The 21,395-nt window shown below is 40.5% G+C and overlaps 2 protein-coding genes across 7 annotated transcripts; one reads left to right on the top strand and one right to left on the bottom strand.

The window, feature by feature from the left end:
• Nucleotides 1-13: 13 nt before the first annotated feature.
• Nucleotides 14-4,227, bottom strand: cnbpa (CCHC-type zinc finger, nucleic acid binding protein a). 3 transcript variants are annotated; one of them, XM_028584091.1, is made up of 6 exons: nucleotides 4,120-4,203; nucleotides 2,981-3,046; nucleotides 1,960-2,083; nucleotides 1,600-1,665; nucleotides 1,153-1,351; nucleotides 14-1,007 (listed from the first exon to the last, which is right to left on the bottom strand). In XM_028584091.1, exons 3-6 carry the CDS (start codon nucleotides 2,078-2,080, stop codon nucleotides 890-892), a joined length of 504 nt encoding a protein of 167 aa, XP_028439892.1. In that variant the 5' UTR covers nucleotides 2,081-2,083; nucleotides 2,981-3,046; nucleotides 4,120-4,203; the 3' UTR covers nucleotides 14-889. The 3 variants fall into 3 exon arrangements, with proteins under 3 accessions (XP_028439892.1, XP_028439891.1, XP_028439893.1); XM_028584090.1 differs by lacking the exon at nucleotides 2,981-3,046 and having other exon boundaries at nucleotides 4,120-4,227; XM_028584092.1 differs by lacking the exon at nucleotides 2,981-3,046 and having other exon boundaries at nucleotides 1,966-2,083; nucleotides 4,120-4,227.
• Nucleotides 2,975-18,347, top strand: raf1a (Raf-1 proto-oncogene, serine/threonine kinase a). 4 transcript variants are annotated; one of them, XM_028584087.1, is made up of 19 exons: nucleotides 2,975-3,101; nucleotides 5,628-5,728; nucleotides 8,969-9,206; nucleotides 9,369-9,481; nucleotides 9,581-9,683; nucleotides 9,781-9,938; nucleotides 10,432-10,521; nucleotides 12,244-12,397; nucleotides 12,850-12,969; nucleotides 13,133-13,157; nucleotides 13,966-14,081; nucleotides 14,718-14,835; nucleotides 15,047-15,131; nucleotides 15,295-15,471; nucleotides 15,562-15,608; nucleotides 15,736-15,854; nucleotides 15,979-16,110; nucleotides 16,908-17,042; nucleotides 17,148-18,347. In XM_028584087.1, the coding sequence occupies exons 3-19, from the start codon at nucleotides 9,006-9,008 to the stop codon at nucleotides 17,286-17,288; spliced, it is 2,034 nt and encodes a 677-aa protein (XP_028439888.1). In that variant the 5' UTR covers nucleotides 2,975-3,101; nucleotides 5,628-5,728; nucleotides 8,969-9,005; the 3' UTR covers nucleotides 17,289-18,347. The 4 variants fall into 4 exon arrangements, with proteins under 4 accessions (XP_028439888.1, XP_028439889.1, XP_028439887.1 ...); XM_028584088.1 differs by having other exon boundaries at nucleotides 2,984-3,071; XM_028584086.1 differs by lacking the exons at nucleotides 2,975-3,101; nucleotides 5,628-5,728 and adding an exon at nucleotides 6,445-6,935.
• Nucleotides 18,348-21,395: the final 3,048 nt, after the last annotated feature.

Here is a 21,395-nt window from a genome sequence, read left to right as displayed (position 1 = left end):
AGAACAAATTAAATATGACACCAGGTCCTCCCCGTGCTCCTCCAGCTTTATTGATAGTTTAAAATTACATTTCTATTTTCTAGGACTTCAGTTGCAATTTCCTTCCGACTTAAAAACTGAGTACAAGCAAATGGTATTTATACAGTAGTCTAAGTGATATTGTACAAAAATAACATTTTGATTTCTGTGAAAACATTTTTTCATTCCCAAATAACTCCTAATTCTGCTGACAACTGCTCGATGTTAAATTTCGCCAAGGTAAAAAAACAAAAATTCCAAAGCCATTTTAAAAGAAAAAGTCTACCTTGGACTACCAAGTGATATTTAAATTGTAAACAGATTTCTATAAAAGAACGCGTTTCTTTTAATACCTCCAAAATGTTTATATCGTAGCAATATAACATGTGGTTTGTTATCGCCCATTTAGCTGCTTGTAGGGCTGAAATGCATCATGTTATGAACTGTTTCCATGTCATACTCTCTTGGCCAACTCATATCCCACTAAAACAAACCAAAATAACCATACATGGAAGTTTGGTTTCCATTTACTCCCTTCTTCTATCTCATTTTACTGAGGCTCTCTTCCACAAGCTCAGAGGTCCTATAGATTTCCATATTTAGTCCCATTTATTCATCTCTGATCACCAGTGGCTTGGAAAGGGGGGTTCTTTAACAAAGCATTATACATAACACCGCTACCAAACTAAAACATTTTTGTATTGAATGCAGAAAGATTTTTTTTCACCCCTTTCATTGTATTACATGTCGAGAGGCTCACTGGCCTGGGACTAGCCTCCGTTAGCCAACCATTGGCCAGTGAAGAGGATTCAGAGAAAATAATACAACCAACCATCAATCTGAAAAAAGGAGGGGCAACAGAGGGCACTGATTATGCACTGCCTTCAATGGTGCAATCTTTTGCCAGGTGGCCCGCCTTTCCGCAGTTGTAGCAGTTAGTCTCGCTGGCTTTACTGCAATGCACAGCAACGTGGCCAATATCGCCACACCTAGAGGATACGAAAGTTGTTAGCTCAAGTGAGAGACAATAAAAAGGCTTTCAAGTGAACATCAGAAAACAAAAACAGGAACACAATAAGAAATACTGTAATGTTGTAAAGAGAAGACTTAAAACTGGACTACGAGTCAACTCACCTGTAACATTTCACCTTATCGCAAAGTTTCTGGATGTGGCCAAACCCACCGCAGGAGTAGCACTTCTGCTCGTTGGCATGATCACAGTCACGGGCCATGTGGCCAGCTTTGCCGCAGGTGTAGCAGAGCTGCTCCCTCTCCTTTTTGGGCTCCTTGCAGTCCCGGGAAATGTGGCCACTCCTGTGGCAGTTGTAGCATGCTAAACAGAAAAAAATAAATAAAAATGAAATAAAAAAAAACATACCCATTTGTCAAAAATGTATTGCCATTTCAAAAAATTTAAAAAGGTTGGTTCTAAATAAATGTTAAATCTTGTAGATACTATACTGTTATGTGTACCATGGAGATCAAAATGTTGTAATTACTTCTGTAACGTGGTGTAAGAAAACACCACTTCACACCAACTAACTAGAACTGAAATGGAAGAATTAGAACTGCAATGCACACCATCCTCAGTTTGGTCACAGTCCCTGGCCATGTGTCCTTGGTCTCCACACCGATAACAGAACAGCTCTGGAATGACAGACAGATTAGTATGCAAAGATGAACAGAAGACAAGGTTTTAATTTATGGCTGCAACTCCCCAAATGAACATGTTCCATTGGGAATGCTGTAACAAGACCCCATCTGTAACCCCACACTACAGCTACATAGGGAATAACACATTCAGTTCAATTGTATTTATAGCAGACGTAGTCATGATAACATATGTCATACGGTCTATGATAATGTGTAGTGAAAAATATGTAAGACAGATTATTGTAATAATTATTTTGTACTGGGTGTGGCCTGAATATTAGATAGTACCCTTGCCTCGTCCCCGACCCCTGCCGCGTCCACCTCCTCCACCACGTGCGCTTGGGCAATGCTTGACCCAATGCCCAGAGCGGCCACATCCAAAGCACTCGCTGCTACTGCTCATTTCCATTCTCTGAACAAAAACATGACACATATCAGTAAACAAAATTCAGTTAAAAGCAAAATATTTAGAGGCACTATTGAACTCACACACACACAGTCTACACTGGGCGCATTTTAGCTGGGATTCTCAGCCATCTTTCTGCGCTTCTGCACCAAACACACAAAAGGACGACAATTCTTTTCAACTGGGAATGTGGCTATTATCTTGACATGCATCATCATAATATTCCATCTGTACATTATAGCACAGGCAAGAATTTGGGAGGATATTTATGCCAGTGTATATTGTTTTCATTTTCTACATTCTGGCTTTAATAAAGCTTAGAAAGTGACCTCTCATTCAACAATTAAGCTGCTTCGTATGCTGTTAAAACCCTCTCGTCACTAGTAGCCAAATCTCTTTAGACTACTTCCAGGCTTACTAACACATTGAGTTTGTTTTATTATAAAAAAAATTGTGCAAAATAAACTGAAAGCAAAAAAATTAAAGAACAAATGTGCTTTAACTCTACAACACACATATTTAGCTATTTGTCATATGTGGTGTAAAAGCCTGTTGGAACAATAAATCTTGCAATGCAGCTGTTTACAAGCAGTAAATGGACAGCTGTTGCTGATGGTGGGATGTTTAAGCAGTGCAACCAGGTGTCATTAGTGCCATGTCATCAAGAATGCCCTGATCATGGACATAATAATCTCATCAAAACCATTTAAAAAGATTACGATTATTTAAAACACAATTCTTCATATCTGAGTACAGTACTCAACTGTCCCACCAGTACTGCACGAGTGAGTCTAGCATGACTACCAGGGGGATCTAAATCTACAATCAAACATGTACATTTTTCAGCTGTGGTGTCTATCATTATTGGCCATCAGACTACAACTAACTACTAAGCTAACTTACACGATTTCCTCAACGGAATCATGTTGTGATCGCCATAGGCCACACTTCTTTCGTTTGCTGACGGTGCTAAAGACATCAGGTCGGGAAGAATGTGAGTTAATGAGTAATCAAGCGCTTAGTGGTAAGTAATGTTACCCAGAAAACTATTTGGTAGAACAAAACAAGGCATTTGGATTTAAGTAACCTGTGTATTAGAGCAAAGTCTCAACTTGTTGCTTCAAATACTTATAATGGCCATCCAAATGCACGCCGGGCCTCGAGTTATGGCTTACATAATACTGTTTTTGCTAAATAGTTACTGAAACAGTGTTTCTAAAGTAGCAACAGAAGAGCTCGTTTCCACTGGAGTAGCTACAAACAGCTGAGTTTAAATTATCTTCGATCATTTATTCCACGACGGTGCCACACGCCACCGATTAACGGCACTACATAAATGACCATGAAAGCATGCCGTGGGTTGTATGCTAAGTTGCAAAGCTAGCTCCAGAGGGCAGTCCCACCACATCGTGTTATGATGAGCATCTGCTAAAATTGCAAGCCGGAGGACTACTAAAGATTAAAGATAACGCAAGTTCTTTTTTTAAAAGAATCTACGGGCCGTTATCCACGTAGCTAAGTGAACCTGACAACGTGTTTCCGATCTGAAACAGAATCAAATGCCAAAGGTTGAAGCTACGCTAACGTTGGCCTAGTCACGTTGATTTTTCTGCGTACTCGCGAGACACTGGTGCTGCTGGCTAGCACATGTTAGCACACCACCTCACGATCACGACCGAGAAGCACGGTTCAGTCGACGATCGGTCTTCCCCCTCTAGTAAGAAAGTGTCGGTCCGTCACTTAGGGCGATAAAGGGTTGCCGTAGATGGTTTCTGCCGGGTATTCAAGTAAATATACCGTAAAAACAAAATTTCCCGCGCAGGGCGCACACACCAAAGTCGTTGTGACGAGCTAACGTTAGCAGGCCGGACTGAGAACCCGATGCTTCGTTAGTAAGACCAAACCAGTGCGTTTATAAACAAGAAACCCGACCAAATACCTTATTTTCCGCTATTACCAGTTTTAACACGGTGTCGTTTCAAAGTTTACAGATGTATAATGTATATTGATTAAACACATTTTAGTGCTGTTTTATTGCTTACCTCGCTGGCTACCTAGCTCTGTCAGTGTTTACGCCTCCTTCTTTGCGCTACATGCGGTGTGATGAACGGGAGTTCCTGAATTGCCATTCACAGTATCCAGTAAAAACCTGCATAGTCATTGGTCACATACTCTACAAGCAACCAATCGAACACGAGAATGTCTGGACACCGCCTCTATGATTCAGCCAATCATGGATACAGAATGATCCCCTTTCCCTAGACTGGACTTATTTTTTCCAACTTAATGACCAACATTAGGGAAGAAAGATGTATAATAGCAATATGGTACTACTACGACTAAACTCACAATAAAGGTCATACTATCATTTCCAAAAATGAAGAAAGGTGGATGTAAAATGCAAACTATTCACATTTTAAAATGAAACTTAAAATATATTTGAAATGGTCAATGGTTCATGTGATAATAGCCTATATTGTGTGATTAGGCTGTAGGCCTACAGTGACCACTTTCATCTCTTCAGTAACCCATTCCAGCTAACTTTCCTCATATCTACAGTTTTATTTAATTAAATCAACAGCAGTATCTAAGACATGTCTCAGAGTGGCTTTGTTTACAGAATCAGCCTGTAGAGATCTTCTGGTTCTTAATAAATGCTACAAAGGCAGATGAAAGTGTGGAAGTAAAAAGTGTATTTGAAGTGTGTGTTCTAGACTAAAGTGGATCAGAATCTTTGATCTGAATCTGAGCAAATAAGCAACAATTATTAGTCAGTGATGGTGGATGGAGGTTATGCTACTTAGTTTGTTTGAGAATGCCCCAAAGTTAAACTAATAAATAAATAGACCTAAATAATAGCATAACAATCTAGCAATAGTGTGTATTTGTTTCAGACTAATTGTATAACCCTGAAGCGGACCCTTCTTGTTTAACGAATTCTGATTGCATCATATTTTAAATACAAGTGGACTGATATAGACAACAATCCATGGGAGCTGCAAGCATCTCAGCTAACTGGCCTGAGTGCTCAGTCAGATCAATAATGGCAAAGATGCATTCATCTCGGTCTTAAGGTGGCTTTTGTTGTAAAGCTCTGAGATAGCAATTATTATTACCCATGGTCTTTGTTCTGCAGCTCACAACCTTTGATACAAAGCAGGGGGAAATGTCACAACCTGTGGTGCATAATTTTGAATGGTTTAAAAGATGTATCACCATATTTCCCCCATGCTGACTAAAATACACTTGCACTATTGCATGTGGGGTGGAGTAGGCTACCTTAAAACGCTCCACAATGAGAAAGCCCTGCCCTCATCTTCACAGAAACAGTATTTGGCATGTCTGTTATTTGTTAGATGGAATATCTCTTAGAAAATAGACTAAATTGTAAAGTTAGATGGGTAGAATGAACGCAAAATTGGAATATAACATGGGTTTGTGATTTAGATTTCTAGCAAAAATTGTCTGCTGCTGCTTTATGGAAACAATGTATGCTGAATCCATCAAGACACACTGACCCGGGATGTTGATGAAGCTGTTTTAATCTCAGATGGTGTCAACTCCAGCTTCCTGAAAGGACCTATGAGCCATCTGTAATTAGGGTACCTCAGGGGACCCAGACCGGGATGCTACAGAGATGGTGAACACATGGTGAGTGTAGAGGTTACGGGTTCACAATTGTACTGTTTCGAGACCAGTTTTGGAAAGAATAAGATGTGTTCTTGGCTAACAAAAAAGATTATGTTTAAGTCTGTTATTGTAACCATTTCAAATCCACGAACTAAAGAATTATGCATTTCCTTCAATTTGAAGAAAAATCTTCACACCTAATAGGCCTATAGGTGGAACTTTTTTTGTAGCCTTACATGCCATACTACAAGTCGACTATTTATTGTCTTTTTGTTTAGATGTGTAAAATGTAGCATGGCTGTCATGAATATCAGGAAGGCTCCTAAATAATTCCCAATGCTACAATGCTGCACTGTCCCCAAATCTCCAGATGATGGTGCACTTGGAGTTCAAAATGGATTTACTCCAAACCGGTAGTGGGCCGATTTTTTTTTTTTTTTTTCAAAAGTTGCTGTTGCAACTATTATTTTAATAAATGTGCATTAAAAACCTATATTAATGTTTCACACGCATGCCTTTAAGGAAAATGAACCTGTATGAGCTCAACGCAACGTATAGCGGCTACACAATAGGACTTTAAATAGACTAGCCTATTAGTGTGCTGTAAAATAGGGTCACATATTTAGAAACCAACATTTCAAAATGTACTTTTCATTTAAAATAAGCAAAAACAACTGTTTTACCATAGTGGGAGGGATTAAATGTGTGCTATAGCTGCGCAGTGTGAGTAATGCTGATGATGCTTGCAACTCTTGTTATGACTGCAAGGTCCTGTTTCAATCACTGGCGTCAGACGGACGCACGACACCAACTCAAACCTTTTCACCTTCTCCTTAACTACGTCAATATTGATTTAAAAGCGAGGCAGTGGCGATCAATTATTGGGAGTTTTAATTTGAAAGTTCTTCACGGGACTCAAGAGTAGGCTATCCCTCGCCTTGTCACTTTGAGGGTCCGACGGATTTTTTTTTTTCTCTTTATTTACCACGACTGGGAGATCAAACTTTTCCTCTATTATATTTGGTGGCTCGTAAAAGAGACCCGCCTGTGACCTCCACGTCTTACCGTTATTGCTACATTTACCGGATCCATAATTTGATACAATTTCAGGTTCTTTACCAACTTCGACTTTTTCCTTTTTCTTTGAATGCGTTGCAAATATGATGATGTCACCGACGCCACTTTTTCCTGAAGTTATGGCGGAGCACAACTTTCCTAACTTCTCTTGGTAAGCGCACGCACAGGCTACTTGCTCTTAGCATCGCTACTCTTTTGAATTATGTTTTAAAAAAATAAGCTAACTACAACCTACTTGTTAATGCTTCTCCATAAGGCGCATGACCACGACATGCATCGTTTGAACAAGGGGCATTTGAATGGAGAGTGAACAGAGCAGTGAAGTTTAACGATAGAGATCGCCTCTGAGGGCCTACAGGCAATTTCACAGTAATAACTGGATCTACCAGGCCTTAAAAACACTAATAGCTTCCGTAGTTGTGTAAATCGTGCAAGCCTGTCATTAGTAGGCTTATTTTACTAGTACGTTTATTAGTAAGTTGGATTTAATTGGAACTCAATTGAAGGCGTTTAAAAGTCAGTTTAGCGAGCCCACGTAAGTCTCCCAAAATATGCTAACCTGCTGACACTGACCTCACCTACAAAGATATCCCCTCTGTGGATGCAACAATAGTTGTGGGATTGTAAAGTTGACTGCGTTATGTAGAGTGGTGTGTTATGTAGAGCAGCTCTAAGCGGCACATAAGAGTAAAGTCTAATTATTCTGGACTTCACTTTTTTTTTTTCTGTTGATAACTTAGCCCTTTTCTGGATGGATCACAGCACTTGTTTTGAACACCAGTCCTGCAGCATGGTGGGAAGGGTGGAAGACCCACAATCTTCCAAGTTCCTGCTTTTCTGTGTTGATGACACACCTGTACGTGTACTGTGACAGCTAACCACCAACTGCAGTGATCATGTCTTCAGCGTTAACTGAAGGTCTTTGTATAGGACTCACCAGAGATAATTAGGAGTTCTTTTTCCCCCCCCAGAGTTAAAGTATACACACTGAAAATGAAGACCAAGAATCAGTCAAATTTTACAAATTCTGAAGTTTGTATTGAAAACAAAGCAAAAGTTTCTTCAAGCCATGGCATGGTTGATAAATAATATATATTTTTTTGTTTTCAAGAAGCATAGTTGTTTTTGTTTAGTGCACCAGTGTTTTTAAAGTTATTATTTTCCTCTATCTTTTAAAATTAGACATTATATATGAACATTGTGATATTAAATGTTACAAGCTGTTGAGTTTTAGTTGCCTGACTAGGGTTGCACAATTAATCTCAATTTTATCGAAATTGCAATATGAACTAGTGCAATATCCAAATCGCAGGGGGGGGTGCAATATTTGTTGGATAGATAAAATATGTGTCAAACAATTGTACAATAAAGTATTTTGGTGCTGCAGAGACATCCCAGCCTACAAATCGTATCCTACAGACTAAAGAAAAAAAATCTTTTTTTGGTACAGATCCTTGCAAAAAAAAATCACAATTTGTTTTTTTTCAATGAAAATGAGAAAAACTATACAAAAATGATCATTCCTTCCAATATCGTGAATCATATCGCAATCGCAATATCAGTCAAAATAATCGCGTTTAGATATTTTCCTAATATCGTGCAGCCCTATGCCTGACCATGCAGAAAAAGTCTGTTGAGCGCATATAAGGCTGACTTCTGTAACAACCTGAGATTCCTCTGTTCTGAGTGAATTAGTGTGTCTACATTGCTCTGCTGCTCCCTCTCAAATGAAAAGAGGGCAATTGCTTGTTATGCCGAAAAAGAGCACTTGCTATTCTTAAAACTACTTCTATAGTGTGATTATAGTGTAGATTTGAGCCCATAGTTTAATAAGCAAATATGACCACTAAACAGTTCACAACAGTACATGTTCTCTTTACTTTTCCTGTCATACTTGCTACTAACAAACTGGCATAACCCTGAAATGGCCCTAATCATGGCATCACCCAAGAGGGTTGGTTGCACTTGGAGAGATGATGTTTGGAGATCTCATCAAACAATGAACAAGTCTGTGATGTCATAACCCAAACCTAAACTTTTACACCAAGTTGGCACACCACCAATATTCTTACACAGAAGAAAGAGAACTGATATATTAGGTAATATTAGGGAGTCAATACTTGGTGTGAGCTCTCAAGCATTTGGACTAGTAATACTGTGTGCATTTTCTTTTCTTTTTTTCAGAGTGCACTTGACAGATTGAGTGCACTTAGCTTTACTAATGGAGCACCTCCAGGGAGCGTGGAAGACCCTGAGCAACGGTTTCGGAATGAAGGACTCCGCGTTCGAGGGCCCGTGCCTTTCCCCGACGTTGGTCCAGGGCTTTCCTTGTCAGCGTCGCTCCTCAGACGACAGCAAGATGCCCGACTCTAAGACGAACAGCACTATCCGTGTCTACCTCCCAAACCAGCAGCGCACTGTGGTGAGTGGATTTTTTTCCTGCATGCAGAAGATGGCATACTGATTTCCAGACTTCCAATAAGGCCGCAAAAATACTGCAGTTGAACACATAGTACCTAGAGGAATATGGAGCTGCTTACATCCTGGCAGGCAAGAGAGGAATGAATACTTTTTTGCCCCTCAGGTAAACGTGCGACCAGGAATGACCCTGCACAGTTGCCTGATTAAAGCATTAAAGGTGCGAGGTCTGCAGCCTCAGTGCTGCGCTGTTTTTAGGCTGCATCCAGGACAGAGGAGGTGAGCTCAGGACCACCGTGCAAATCACATTCCTACCCGCTGTGGTTATTACCCCTTCATGCAAAGCCTTTTGTCCTTTGTTTTTGTTTTTTGCACTAGTAAAAAATTACGCATGGATTGGAACACTGACTGCACCTCCCTGATTGGAGATGAGCTACTGGTGGAGGTTTTAGATCACGTTCCCTTGACAACGCATAATTTTGTGAGTACCTAAAGCTTTTACAATATCCTCACCCTCAAGTCACTGCAAAGTGTTACTGCTAAAGAAATTAAAAAAAAACCATTTCTGTCATTTTCAGGTTCGGAAAACATATCTGAAACTAGCGTTCTGTGACATTTGCCAGAAGTTTCTTTTGAATGGTTTCCGTTGCCAAACGTGCGGCTACAAATTCCATGAGCATTGTAGCACCAAAGTGCCCACGATGTGTGTGGACTGGAGCAATATCAGACAACTCCTGTAAGTGTCTTCACCTTGAAATGAGAAGAATATAAGAATAAGAAAGGCCATCAGTAACTTGTCAGTACATTCTGTAACAATACTTTTTGAACATTACATCACGAATAATTCATTATAGAAATATAACTGACAGATATGCTTGCCATATAGAATATAGATACATATTCATAGTGCATCAGAAATTGTGTTGCTGAGATGAAATAGGGAAAGCTGGTTCTGCTGATACCACAGGTCTCCTGATTAGGTCTTAGCCCGTATATATATGGATTTGCATACTCGCACTGAGAATAGCAGCTTATTAGTGTTTATTTTGCATGCAGGCTATAGCACAGACCGTAAGCATGATCCATATCGTTGTCAGTGAAGAGATGAGTCCTTTCACCTGACGACCACTGTAGTCTGTAGCAGTCAGCTGTTATTTGATTAAGCGCTGCCACATTCCCGCACACTGTATGCTACGGGAGATTCACTCTCTATCACTCTTCATCTTCAGGTTGTGTCCAACACCTGGTGAGAGCGGTGCCCCGTCACTCCCCCCACTGACGTCCCGGCGAATGAGAGAATCCTTATCACGGTTTCCGAGGTAAGGCAAAGTTTTTAATGTTTGACCAATCCATAACCCATCCTCTCAGTGTTTTTAGTATTATAGGCTACATTCTATTCGTACCTACAGTAGTCATTGCCCTCAAGATTACATTTTACCCATTCTCAGGTGCAAATGATACATGGAAAACTGAGCATACGCATGCACAAACTATATGAAAATGCTTTTTCTGAACTGAGCCCTCCTCTTTTGCCTCCAGAGGAAAGAAGGACATTACTTGTCTTTTAGTCGGGCCCTGTAGAGTTTTCTTGTAAACAAACAAAAGTTATGTTTACATTCAGTGTTAGTCACCCAGACGCATTGTGTGTGTATTCTTGAGCTCTAACAAATGTGTCCAATCCTCGTAAAACCTTCGCAAAGCCGTTTAAGTATTTCAAACCCAGCATTGTTTACATCCATGTTTACTTGCTAACCGTTTCCTCTTCCCTGTCTTTACGGGTGCATTGCCCTGCGTGTGCATGAGATAAACAAAACCGGGGCCCTTTCATTCAAAAACCGCTTCATAGCTACAAGAGGTCAAAAACGTGGGGTGCTGTGTGAACTGCAAACTGCTGGCAATGCAGAAAGAACAAGAAAATGTAAAAAAATAAATTTTTTAGTTGCTGCAGAGTACTGACTAATAAAAATGAGGTATTGGATGAGTTTACTGTTAATGGATGTGGAGATACATTGGCAGGTTTAGGAAGCCATGATGACCTTTTGTAATTTTCTGTTATTTGTCATGCTTGACTGCAAAACAGCCATAGTTCTAATGTGGCAAGAACCTTAATCTTACTTGAATGGAATCCTATTTTTAATAACGTCCTCAGCTTTATGGGGGCTTACCAGTCCAAGTGCTGATGTAATGAGATGCGTGAAAAGAGCCTGTTGTTTCAGGAGCACTTAAGATGGTTAAAAAGCACTCTGAGCTGCCAAATTAGCGCTCACAAAGTATCAAGTTGTTCCATGCAGAGGATCTGAAATACTCTTTTGAAACATAGTCATGTATTGCCAGAAGGGGGATTGTTCTCAAGGAGTGTACTCCATGGTCATAAGTGTTATTTAATATGATCTCTGTTTATATACGTCACTCAGCTTCCACTGTCCCCATTTTAACCAGCAGCTACAGTACAGCACAGTTTTTAATAATCCAGTAACAGGGCTGTTTTGGGATTTTTGAACTGGATTCGATTTTGGGCTTGTAAAATGAACTTCTCAAGTCAGACTTACATTTGGATTCTTTGCAGATTAACATTTTTGGCTGGTGAGCTTTGTACTCTTCAGCTGAGCCAATACTGATCTTGGCAAACATCAAGGGCAAAATACCTCTACAGTGTGAAGTTAGCCGAAAATGGTATAAAGGCAAGGCCACAATAAAATGAACCAAGAACTACTTCCTCACAGTGCTAGCCCCTCCCCCCAATATGGTATGCCTCTTATTGATTTTGCATGTGTGGTAGCAGTTTGTTGATGGCACAATATAAACAGATGAAGCTTGAAATGGGAAAGGGAGAGAAAATGACAGAAATGAAACCAGAAAGCCCCTGCATCAACCACCACCACACCCACGGCAGTCCAATTTTTAAAGAAGTCACAGCATTCAGTGTTCGCTTTTTCTGTCAAATGGCAACTGTGTGTCTGTGTCATTTTGAAGCAGTGACACAAGATGTAGACAAACTATAGCTGCTCTGTCGTAATATTCATCTCTGTTCACCTTCACAGCTCAGCCCACCGATATTCCACCCCCCATGCCTTCAACTACACCACGCCTTACACACCCACAGGCGGCTGGCTCTCCCAGAGACAGCGCTCCACTTCCACGCCCAACGTCCACATGGTTAGCACTACCATGCCTGTAGACAGCAGCATGATTGAGGTAACTACACACCAAACTCCTTGGGTACTCCTATAGGTTCAAGCCACTCCTAAAATATCTCCTACGTAAGTCTCTAGGCATTCAAACTATCTTCGCCTTGCTTCTTTCTACCTCTTATCTACCTCTGTGTTATGTTATCCAATCCACCTGGACGGGGTTGAGCCTGTTTTGTGTAATTCCCCTGATGGCATCTTATTTTAGCGATTTTTTTTAAAATGTGCGACACTTGACTTCCCCCTGTTTAGTTCTAGTTTCTGCTTTTTCACTGTCCATTTTTCTTGCATAATCAGCTCACTCGTTTGACTTACTTTGTGGGATATATTCTCTATATTCTGTCCAGGCAGTAACCTGGGCATCACTCTTTGCATCATTCCTTCCTTACTTTCCTTTACTGTGTCCCTTTTCCTCCTGTCCTCACTGGCCTGTTGTATTGTGTACCCTGCTGGGAGTAGCTAGACTGCCTGAATACCTCCCCGAGCTCCTGGTGCCATAGATTCTGGCTGAAGAGGAAAGTAGGTATTGTGCACTTCTCCCAGTCTTTTGTTGAGGCCTCATCTGAGAGTCCAGAAAAGGTTAGAAAGCGGAGCGTCTTTGTGCGGTCTGAATGGCATGCATTGCAAACAGGCTATCTGCATTCACATCTTAGTACTGAAGTCAAACCACAAGTGACTGCACAGCGTGTGTTTTACTGTTTGAACACGCTGACAGAAGTATTTTTTTTTTTTTTGTCTCTAGGATGCAATGCGTGATCACGACTCGGGTAAGTACTTGCTCTGCATTTTGTCATGTTGTGTACTTTTGTGCTGCATAACACACTTCCTCCCTTCACCTTCCCCACTATCTTACCCCCCTTTTTAATTGTGCATTCATTTAAAATATAGAGGTGTTCAAATTCAAACCTGTTCAAATTCAAACCTGTCTATTGATTATCTAGCCATCCGCTTCTACCTCCAAAATGGAAATTTCTCATTGGACATTGAGGTCTACCTATCCTATTCAACAGACATTAAAAATAGCTGAGCAGTAGAGGTGGTAATACAACACTAATCTTTATGTGATAGGCCACTTCATGTTCATGTATCATAGCTTCATTTTTTTAGGGTGATCCTGATACAAGCGTGGAGCTGTGTCCCAAATAGTTAAATAGAGAAGAATAGATTAGAGAGAATTCTTATACTCCATTTAGTGACATCCTAAAAAATTAAGTTTTGCTATCGGACGCTAGGGCTGGGTCGATTATGCTTTTGTCCCGATTCGATTCTTCCACGATACATGGGTGCCGATTCGATTTGTATTGGGATTTCTTTTTTCTTTATTTATTGCAATTCTAGAAGTATTGCCATTCGAAGGTATTGAGTATTGCGAATTTCTATTCCTTTCTCCTTGATTCACGTATGTATGGTAAAAAAATTCACCATATACTTTAGATGAAGTGCATTAGCTTCAAAGTACAATAGCTTCAAATAAGCCAAACTACAAAGTGCCACATTTAAGTTCAACATCTACATAGAGTTCCCTGGACTAAATGATTGATTTCCTTCCATTCTGAATTGCTTCAATCTTCTAAGCGGGGAGTTCCCCCAGCCAGAGCCCTACAGGCTGGTCCCAGCCCCAGTCCAAAGCCCCTGCACCTGCCCAGCGAGAGAGGGCCCCGTCCTTCAACACTCAGGAGAAAAATAAAATTGTAAGTTCTATGTTTTGTCTTGTATGCAGAAGAGGAGGTAATGAATGAGGCAATTTTTTTCTAAAGATCAGCCATTTTACTTATTTTATGAAGCATTGTTATTCGCTACATTTCGGGAGTAATATTAATTTTACTTGAATAAAATATTCTAGTACTCCTTTTAAATTTGTGTGTGTGTGTCTTAAAATAATTTTAAAAGGTCTTAATTTTTCTTCGTCCATGTAATGCTACCTCTACTGATCGTTGAAATGTTCCTGCAGCGCTTTAGAATGTTTTTTTTTTTTTTTTTTTTTTTTTAATTCTGTGGTGTTTTTCTGTTGCTAGTCCAAATATATCATTCTCTGTATTATGACTAGAAATGAGACCGATCTGCAACTTATTTGCAATCTAGACACCAGTCCTATAATGCCAATGAGGAAATCGGGGATTTGTTTCAGAAAACGTTTCCGGACTGACATCTGACTTTTTTTTTGTTGATGTTGTGATATAGGTCTTAAATTTCATTCATAATGGTCTTAAAAAGGTCTTTAAAGTCTTAAATTTGACTTGGTGAAACCTGTAGTAAACCTGCTATAGAGTAAATACTTTCAGACCAGTTATGCAATCTACCCTACTTGTTGATTTCTGTTTATCCAGAGGCCTCGGGACAAGAGGGACTCCAGTTACTACTGGGAGATTGAGGCCAGTGAGGTCTATCTGAACTCCCGCATCGGTTCAGGCTCATTTGGAACTGTGTACAAAGGGAAATGGCATGGTAGGAATGCATTTCAGATGGGGCAGGGCACATTCAGGTGTAACCACTAGCACTTTCACATTTTCATACTACACTTAACACTTTCAAATCAGTTACCTGACACATAAAATGGTTGAAAAGTGATCCGTGTGCATGCAGCATGGCTTTTCATATGAGCTCACAGTGGGTTTCTGTGGGTCAGTGGTAACTGAGCAGACTATTTGCATTGTAGGCGATGTAGCAGTGAAGATTTTGAAGGTGACTGACCCCACACCAGAGCAGTTTCAGGCATTCAGAAATGAAGTGGCAGTCTTGAGGTAAGCAATGGCATTGATGCATTGGGTGTTTTTGTTAAGCTGCGTTTTTCAGATGTTTTTGAAAGTTGCAAATTGTTAAATTCTTGGTGAATCATCTTCAATGCAAACTTTGATTTTATCTTCGTTTTGGTAATTTCCTCTTTTGCTCTTCCTCTGGTCGCAGGAAAACACGACATGTCAACATCCTGTTGTTCATGGGCTACATGACGAAGGACAACCTGGCCATTGTGACCCAGTGGTGTGAAGGCAGCAGCCTCTACAAACACATTCACGTCCTGGAGACAAACTTCAAGATAATCCAGCTCATAGACATCGCCAGGCAGACAGCTCAGGGCATGGAGTAAGCCCTGACGATTGGAGCTTTACTGATAAACAAAATTAAAAGGAACCAAGATGTCATCTAATTTTTTTTTCTTCCTCATTTTTTTAGCTATCTGCATGCAAAGAACATCATTCATCGTGACATGAAGTCCAACAGTATCCTTTCGCGTGTGTGAGAGTGTGAGTGTGTGTGAGTGTGACTTAGTGCAGTGTAATCCTCACACTGATCAGGATTTGCGTTTCCTCCGTGTGCTTTAGCTGGGATTCCTTGACAGCAGCGTAGACATCTTCTTGCATGAAGGGCTAACGGTGAAAATTGGAGACTTTGGTCTGGCAACGGTGAAGGCCAGATGGAGCGGCTCTCATCAGGTGGAGCAGCCCTCTGGATCCATTCTCTGGATGGTCAGTAACACAGCTTTGAGTTCACTTAAGCATATAAGAAGACTACATTGAAACAAATTATAAAAAAATTTAAAAAGAAAATATCATCCCTTGTGTTTCTTTTTAAAAATCTGTATGTCCACAGGCTCCTGAGGTTATCCGGATGCAGGATAACAACCCCTACAGCTTCCAGTCTGATGTCTATTCCTATGGAATTGTTCTCTTTGAGCTAATGACGGGAGAGCTCCCATACTCCCTGATAGCAACTAGAGATCAGGTAAAGTCTCATCATTTCTACATGTCATACTGTATGTCAGGTGACAATAGTTTAGTGGTACAGATCTGCGTATAGGTGATATTAAGACTGCAAGTTGTTGCTACTTTGTTAGATTTGGGTGTGTAAAACAGAGCTGTAGCCCACAGTCAGACCTGTACCTAAGCTCTAGTCCTCGCCTGGGTCCCAGTGTCAGGCTGCGAGGCCAGGGCCAGAAGGTGGTGGAAAGACACTGGGTCGCTGTCTGAAGGGGGTTGTGGAGCTGGCCTAAGGCCCACCATGGAACAGAGGCGGGCGTCCTGGAGCCACTGGCCTAATTTTAGACCCCGTAACACAACCCTGTTCGGGGGTGAGGAAAGGTGTGTGTGTGTGTGTGTGTGTGGGGGGGGGGGGGGTTCGTCCTCCCACAGGCCACAAGACCTGGTTTGGATCGTGTCTGGTTCCTTGTTCAGTTCACTGTGTTTATTTAAAATAGGCTGAAGTACAAAGTGTGCCCATAAGTACTGTTCTGTTCCACTGCTGAACTGGAAAGCACATAGAGTACTCTTATCATCCATTCTATCTCTGCTGCATCATGCACTCATGCCTTCACAATAGCTGCCGTGTTTCAGAGGATTGTCACCTTTGGCTCACTGGCTTCTAAAATATCTCTGAGATGGACTGCTGATTTAGGACTGATCAGATGTCCTTACTGTCGCACTGACTTGGATCAATAGTTCAACTCTGAAATATTTGCAAATGTGATCAATGCTCCGCACACTCCCTCAGTCTGTCTGCTGTGTGTGACTCCCTCCTCTCAGATTATCTTCATGGTGGGAAGAGGCTATTTGTCTCCAGACCTCAGTAAGCTCTACAAGAACTGCCCTAAAGCCATGAAAAGGTTGGTGGCCGACTGCATCAAGAAGTCCAAGGACGAGAGGCCACTCTTCCCGCAGGTGAAGTACAGTCTAATTGTAGACTTCAAGCTAAACAAAAAGTGTTTTGTTTAATTAATCTCTTATTTCTTCTTCTCTTTCTTTTTATTATTATTTTTTTTTTAGATCTTGTCCTCCATTGAGCTTCTCCAGCATGCCCTACCTAAGATAAACCGCAGTACCTCAGAACCGTCCCTGCACAGAGCCTCTCACACTGAGGATATCAATGCCTGTACTCTGACCTCCACCAGACTGCCTGTTTTCTAGAGGCTCAGACAGCACCGCCCCTTACACTCCCCCCTCTCCCCCCCTCCCTCCCTTCTTCTTTCTCTTTCAAAATATCCCAAACAGTTCAAATGCTCAGTACGCCCAAAATTGTCCACATACAGATGCAAATGTAGACCTAACGATGTACTGCAATCATACATAAACCCATGCTAATCAATAGAATATGTAAGGAGGAGAGGAGACAGGGAAGTGCATCTGAGATTTACTACAGAAGGGAGTGAGTGATGATGGATTGCAGTGGGATGTACACATGAAGAGGCTGTCATAAGATGCATCGATTTGGTGCCTTGCTTATCATCACTGCACGTATTAGGAAGTATGCAGAGGCAATGCATTCGGTAAAGTTTGTAAATACATGCACGCACACCTACCTAAGACAACGATAAATGGACACTGAAGGAAGCTCAAGAGAAAGACAGACAGATGTGTCTCTCTTGATTTGGGTTCTGTGATGTGAAGCACACCCTTCAATCTGGCAGCCCTGGTTTCTGATGAAGAGGACCTTTCAAGCTTACATGCCTTAAGAGGAAACAAAGCCTGGACTAAGATCCTGCACAATTCACCTCCTCTTGTTATCACAAACAAAGCCGTTGGATGTAGTCCATTTAGTTGCACAGTAGTAGTTGATTTTGCATTGTCATAAATGATAATTGCGTAGATATGGGAAATTGTTGTCTTTTTTTTTTTTTTTTTGTTTATATTTTGGGGTCATTTTGGAGGACTTAAAGCGTGTCAGACAGCGAGCATGAGTGATGACGTAAAATTTCAATTTGCACATTTTAGCAAAAGCAATGGTCATGTTTCAACAGTCTACACATTTGCTTAAAAGCTCTGAGTAAACACACATTCTTATCAGTCCTCACCACGGGTAGGCTATAATGAGCTGGACATTTGGCGGTTGTCTTAAATGTTTCAAATGATTTGGAAACTAATTTGTATTTTTTTGTCTTTTGATGTCTCTTTCAGGAGGTTAAACATTTTTGTGTACGTGGTGAGAAAGTTGTCTATTCAATATTTTAATAAAATTAAGTTAAATTACTTTGCCAAAGATGTGCTCCTTATACAGTATATATTTTTGACTTCATATCATGGAAAAACATTGAATAGTCAACATACTGTATGTTGCATTGGTAATGTTTGACTACTTGAGCTTCATTTTAAGTGCAGGTATGGAAGCAGGTGAGGTGGGCAGTTGACATCCGATTATACTGTCTCTCTTCTTGTTCGTTAACAGTAAAATCCCACACATGTGCAAGACTTTGTGGCAGGGTGAAATGTTTGCTGTAGCAGTGGCAACGTGGTGTAACCCCACATGGGATCCAGTCCAGACACGCCACCAAGGGATTCCACCATTGGCTGATGCTACAGTGCACTGCATAGCCACTGGCAAGTTAAGTGGAACAACAATCATTCAGTAAGGCAGGGACAAAAAAACGACAGTTATATTTTGTTTTAGTGTAAACATCCAACGTGTAGGTCCTGCTGGGCAGAACTACTTGACTTAGTCCAGTGCCAAGTGCAAATGTATAGTAAATATGGGAATATTTGCTGTGATCCAAATATGGAACAAAGTGTTTATTTTGAATTTGAATTGAAGCTCAGGACAAAAAACATGATAGAATCTTTCTAAATTCCAGCTTATTTGATCACAGGGTAAAATAGACCATGTCATCAAAAGTGGAGCAACGCAATAAGAGCAAAGCCATCGGCTGACCTCTAGGCATCTATTTTTACAACAGTTTTACTATATGTGTTTATCTGTTCTATTTCTGCATTCTAAGAAGCCACACAGGCTGGCCAAAATGAAACCCACCGAGCCCAAACGTCCTACACCCCTAGCCCACAATAGCTCCATCTAGTGGATGTTCCTCCATGATGTGTGTTAGCCTTCTTCATATTAGTATAATATAGTCCTAATAAACAGTGGTGGAACCAGTACAGTACCACTACAGTAATGTAAAAATCAAGTAGAACTTTATTTGTACCCAAAGGGGCAACTGATTGTACCCCATTACAAGTAAAAGTCCTGCCTATTTATGTAAACTACAGAGGTATTGTCAGCAAAAGCTGTTAGAACTACTTTATATACTTTTAATAGGACCACAAGATGAGATGATTAATGGGGTTGGAAGTAGCATGCATTGCATTGAAACCATCTGAGAAGGGCAACAATTATCTTTTGTAAAGGGGTCAAAATCCCAAAAGTTTGAGAACCCCTTGTTTAATATTTAACAATGTATTTTATTTATAAGCTTATATACATTTTTTTTATGTAAAATTTAAATTTTAAAAGTAGTAAGTACTGTCAAATAAATGTAGTGGAGTAAAAAGTACAAAATTTGTCTCTGAAATGTAGTAGAGTAGAATTAAAAAGTAACAGTAAACCTACCTCAAAACTTTACTGAAGTACAGTATTTAAGTAAATGCACTTAGTTACTTTCCACCACTAAAAATTATGAATCTAAAAGTTATTTCATTTCCTGGATAAGTGTATGAGTGAATTGCTCATCACAGGCAGAAAGAACTCTGCTCTCCGCTGTTTCTCTCACTCAAAAACAAATCCATTCAGGCAATGCAAAGGAGTCAAAGGAAAGAGAGAAAGACAATGTCCATATACATGCGATTTGACAGAGACGACCCCCAGACATGGTGCGCCAATCTATAACAGCAACCCTGTGAGCATTTTAATAGTGTCTACCAAGACGGCTACTAGCCTTTCTCTGTTACCACCTTTCAACTCTATGTGGCAATAAAAACCCATCAATTTGATATTCATATGGGTGTTATTCCCTAATGGGCCTACAATAGAAGGATACATATGTATATGTGATGCTGTAACTGCAACCTACACCTCTGTGATGTGTTGTGATTGTCATTTAAATGGCTCCATCAATTCTGTGACGTAGTGAAGGCACACTCATGCAGCTCAACTGGCTAATTTTGTAACCATAATAACACAGATACTGTATGTAGGCCTCTTGTGCCTCATCTCCACCACCAGATGGCAAGAAGAAGCTCTGTGTGTCTACTCGGTTATCCACAGTATTTAACCGTTAAAGCAGCAATGTTGATGGTGTATATTTGTTTGGTGGTGTTTCATACTAAAAAGGAACTATGTTATGTCATGTTATGTTATGTCATGTTACGTTATGTTAGAAATGATAATCTGGTGATATTCAGTGATCCCTGTGTTTATCACTCAGCACTTTTTCATTCTCCTTCATTGTGGGATGGAAGCGCTACTCTTTTTCTGTGTTCTTCAGCAGATGGTCGGTGCAGTGTGCACCCGCAAGGCACAAGTTGTTCATGTTGTGCAGCAGCTTGGCAAGCAGCTGGGAGGAGTCTAGACGGAAGCTCCTCAGCTGGAGCTTCAGGGCACACAGTGTCATTCCTCTGAGTTCTTCTGTGTATTTTACTACCACCAGACCCAGGTCAGTGTGCTTGGTATGAGAGGGAAAAAACATCAGCACTATCTGGAAGCCTCACAAATACATAATGGTGAACATATTTGATCTGTGGGAGATGTTTGCTGATTTGTTAAAGCAAACAACATGAATTTGCTGTTTTAAGACAAACAACAGATGTGATAGTCTGCTATGTCATCTAGCTCCAGTATCTCAGACTTCTCAGCAAACATATGCTCCCATCAGGGCTTCTGCAGCCATTGCAATTACTAATGAGTCATCTGTAGGCAGAAGATGTACCAGTGCTGGTGGCTGGTGACCAGTCTCTCCTGTCATGAATAACAAGAGGATGCACACCAAGGCATCATATCAGTGAAAAGAGCAAACTAGAAATGTTGAGGTTATCAGAAGAATTTCGAACATATTGTTATGGTTATGCAGAGTTTGACACGAAGGAAAGAGTTCAAGACGTGTGTCTTAAAACATGTCTGGAGGGGATCTCTTGAAGGTTTCAGAATGTCTTCACATAGAATGAAAATACTGCCCTTGATAACATCTATAATAACCTCACTAGTTCAGATCATACTGTATGTGTTGCATATCAACACATGTTGCAAAAATACTGAAACAGTGTTAAAAGACCATGTATGATAACTTGATAATATATGCATATGCTGTGGGT

This window comes from Perca flavescens, chromosome 7 (assembly GCF_004354835.1).
Source record: "Perca flavescens isolate YP-PL-M2 chromosome 7, PFLA_1.0, whole genome shotgun sequence".
In the NCBI taxonomy this organism is placed as follows: domain Eukaryota; kingdom Metazoa; phylum Chordata; class Actinopteri; order Perciformes; family Percidae; genus Perca; species Perca flavescens.
This window is presented reverse-complemented; position numbering and strand designations above follow the sequence as displayed.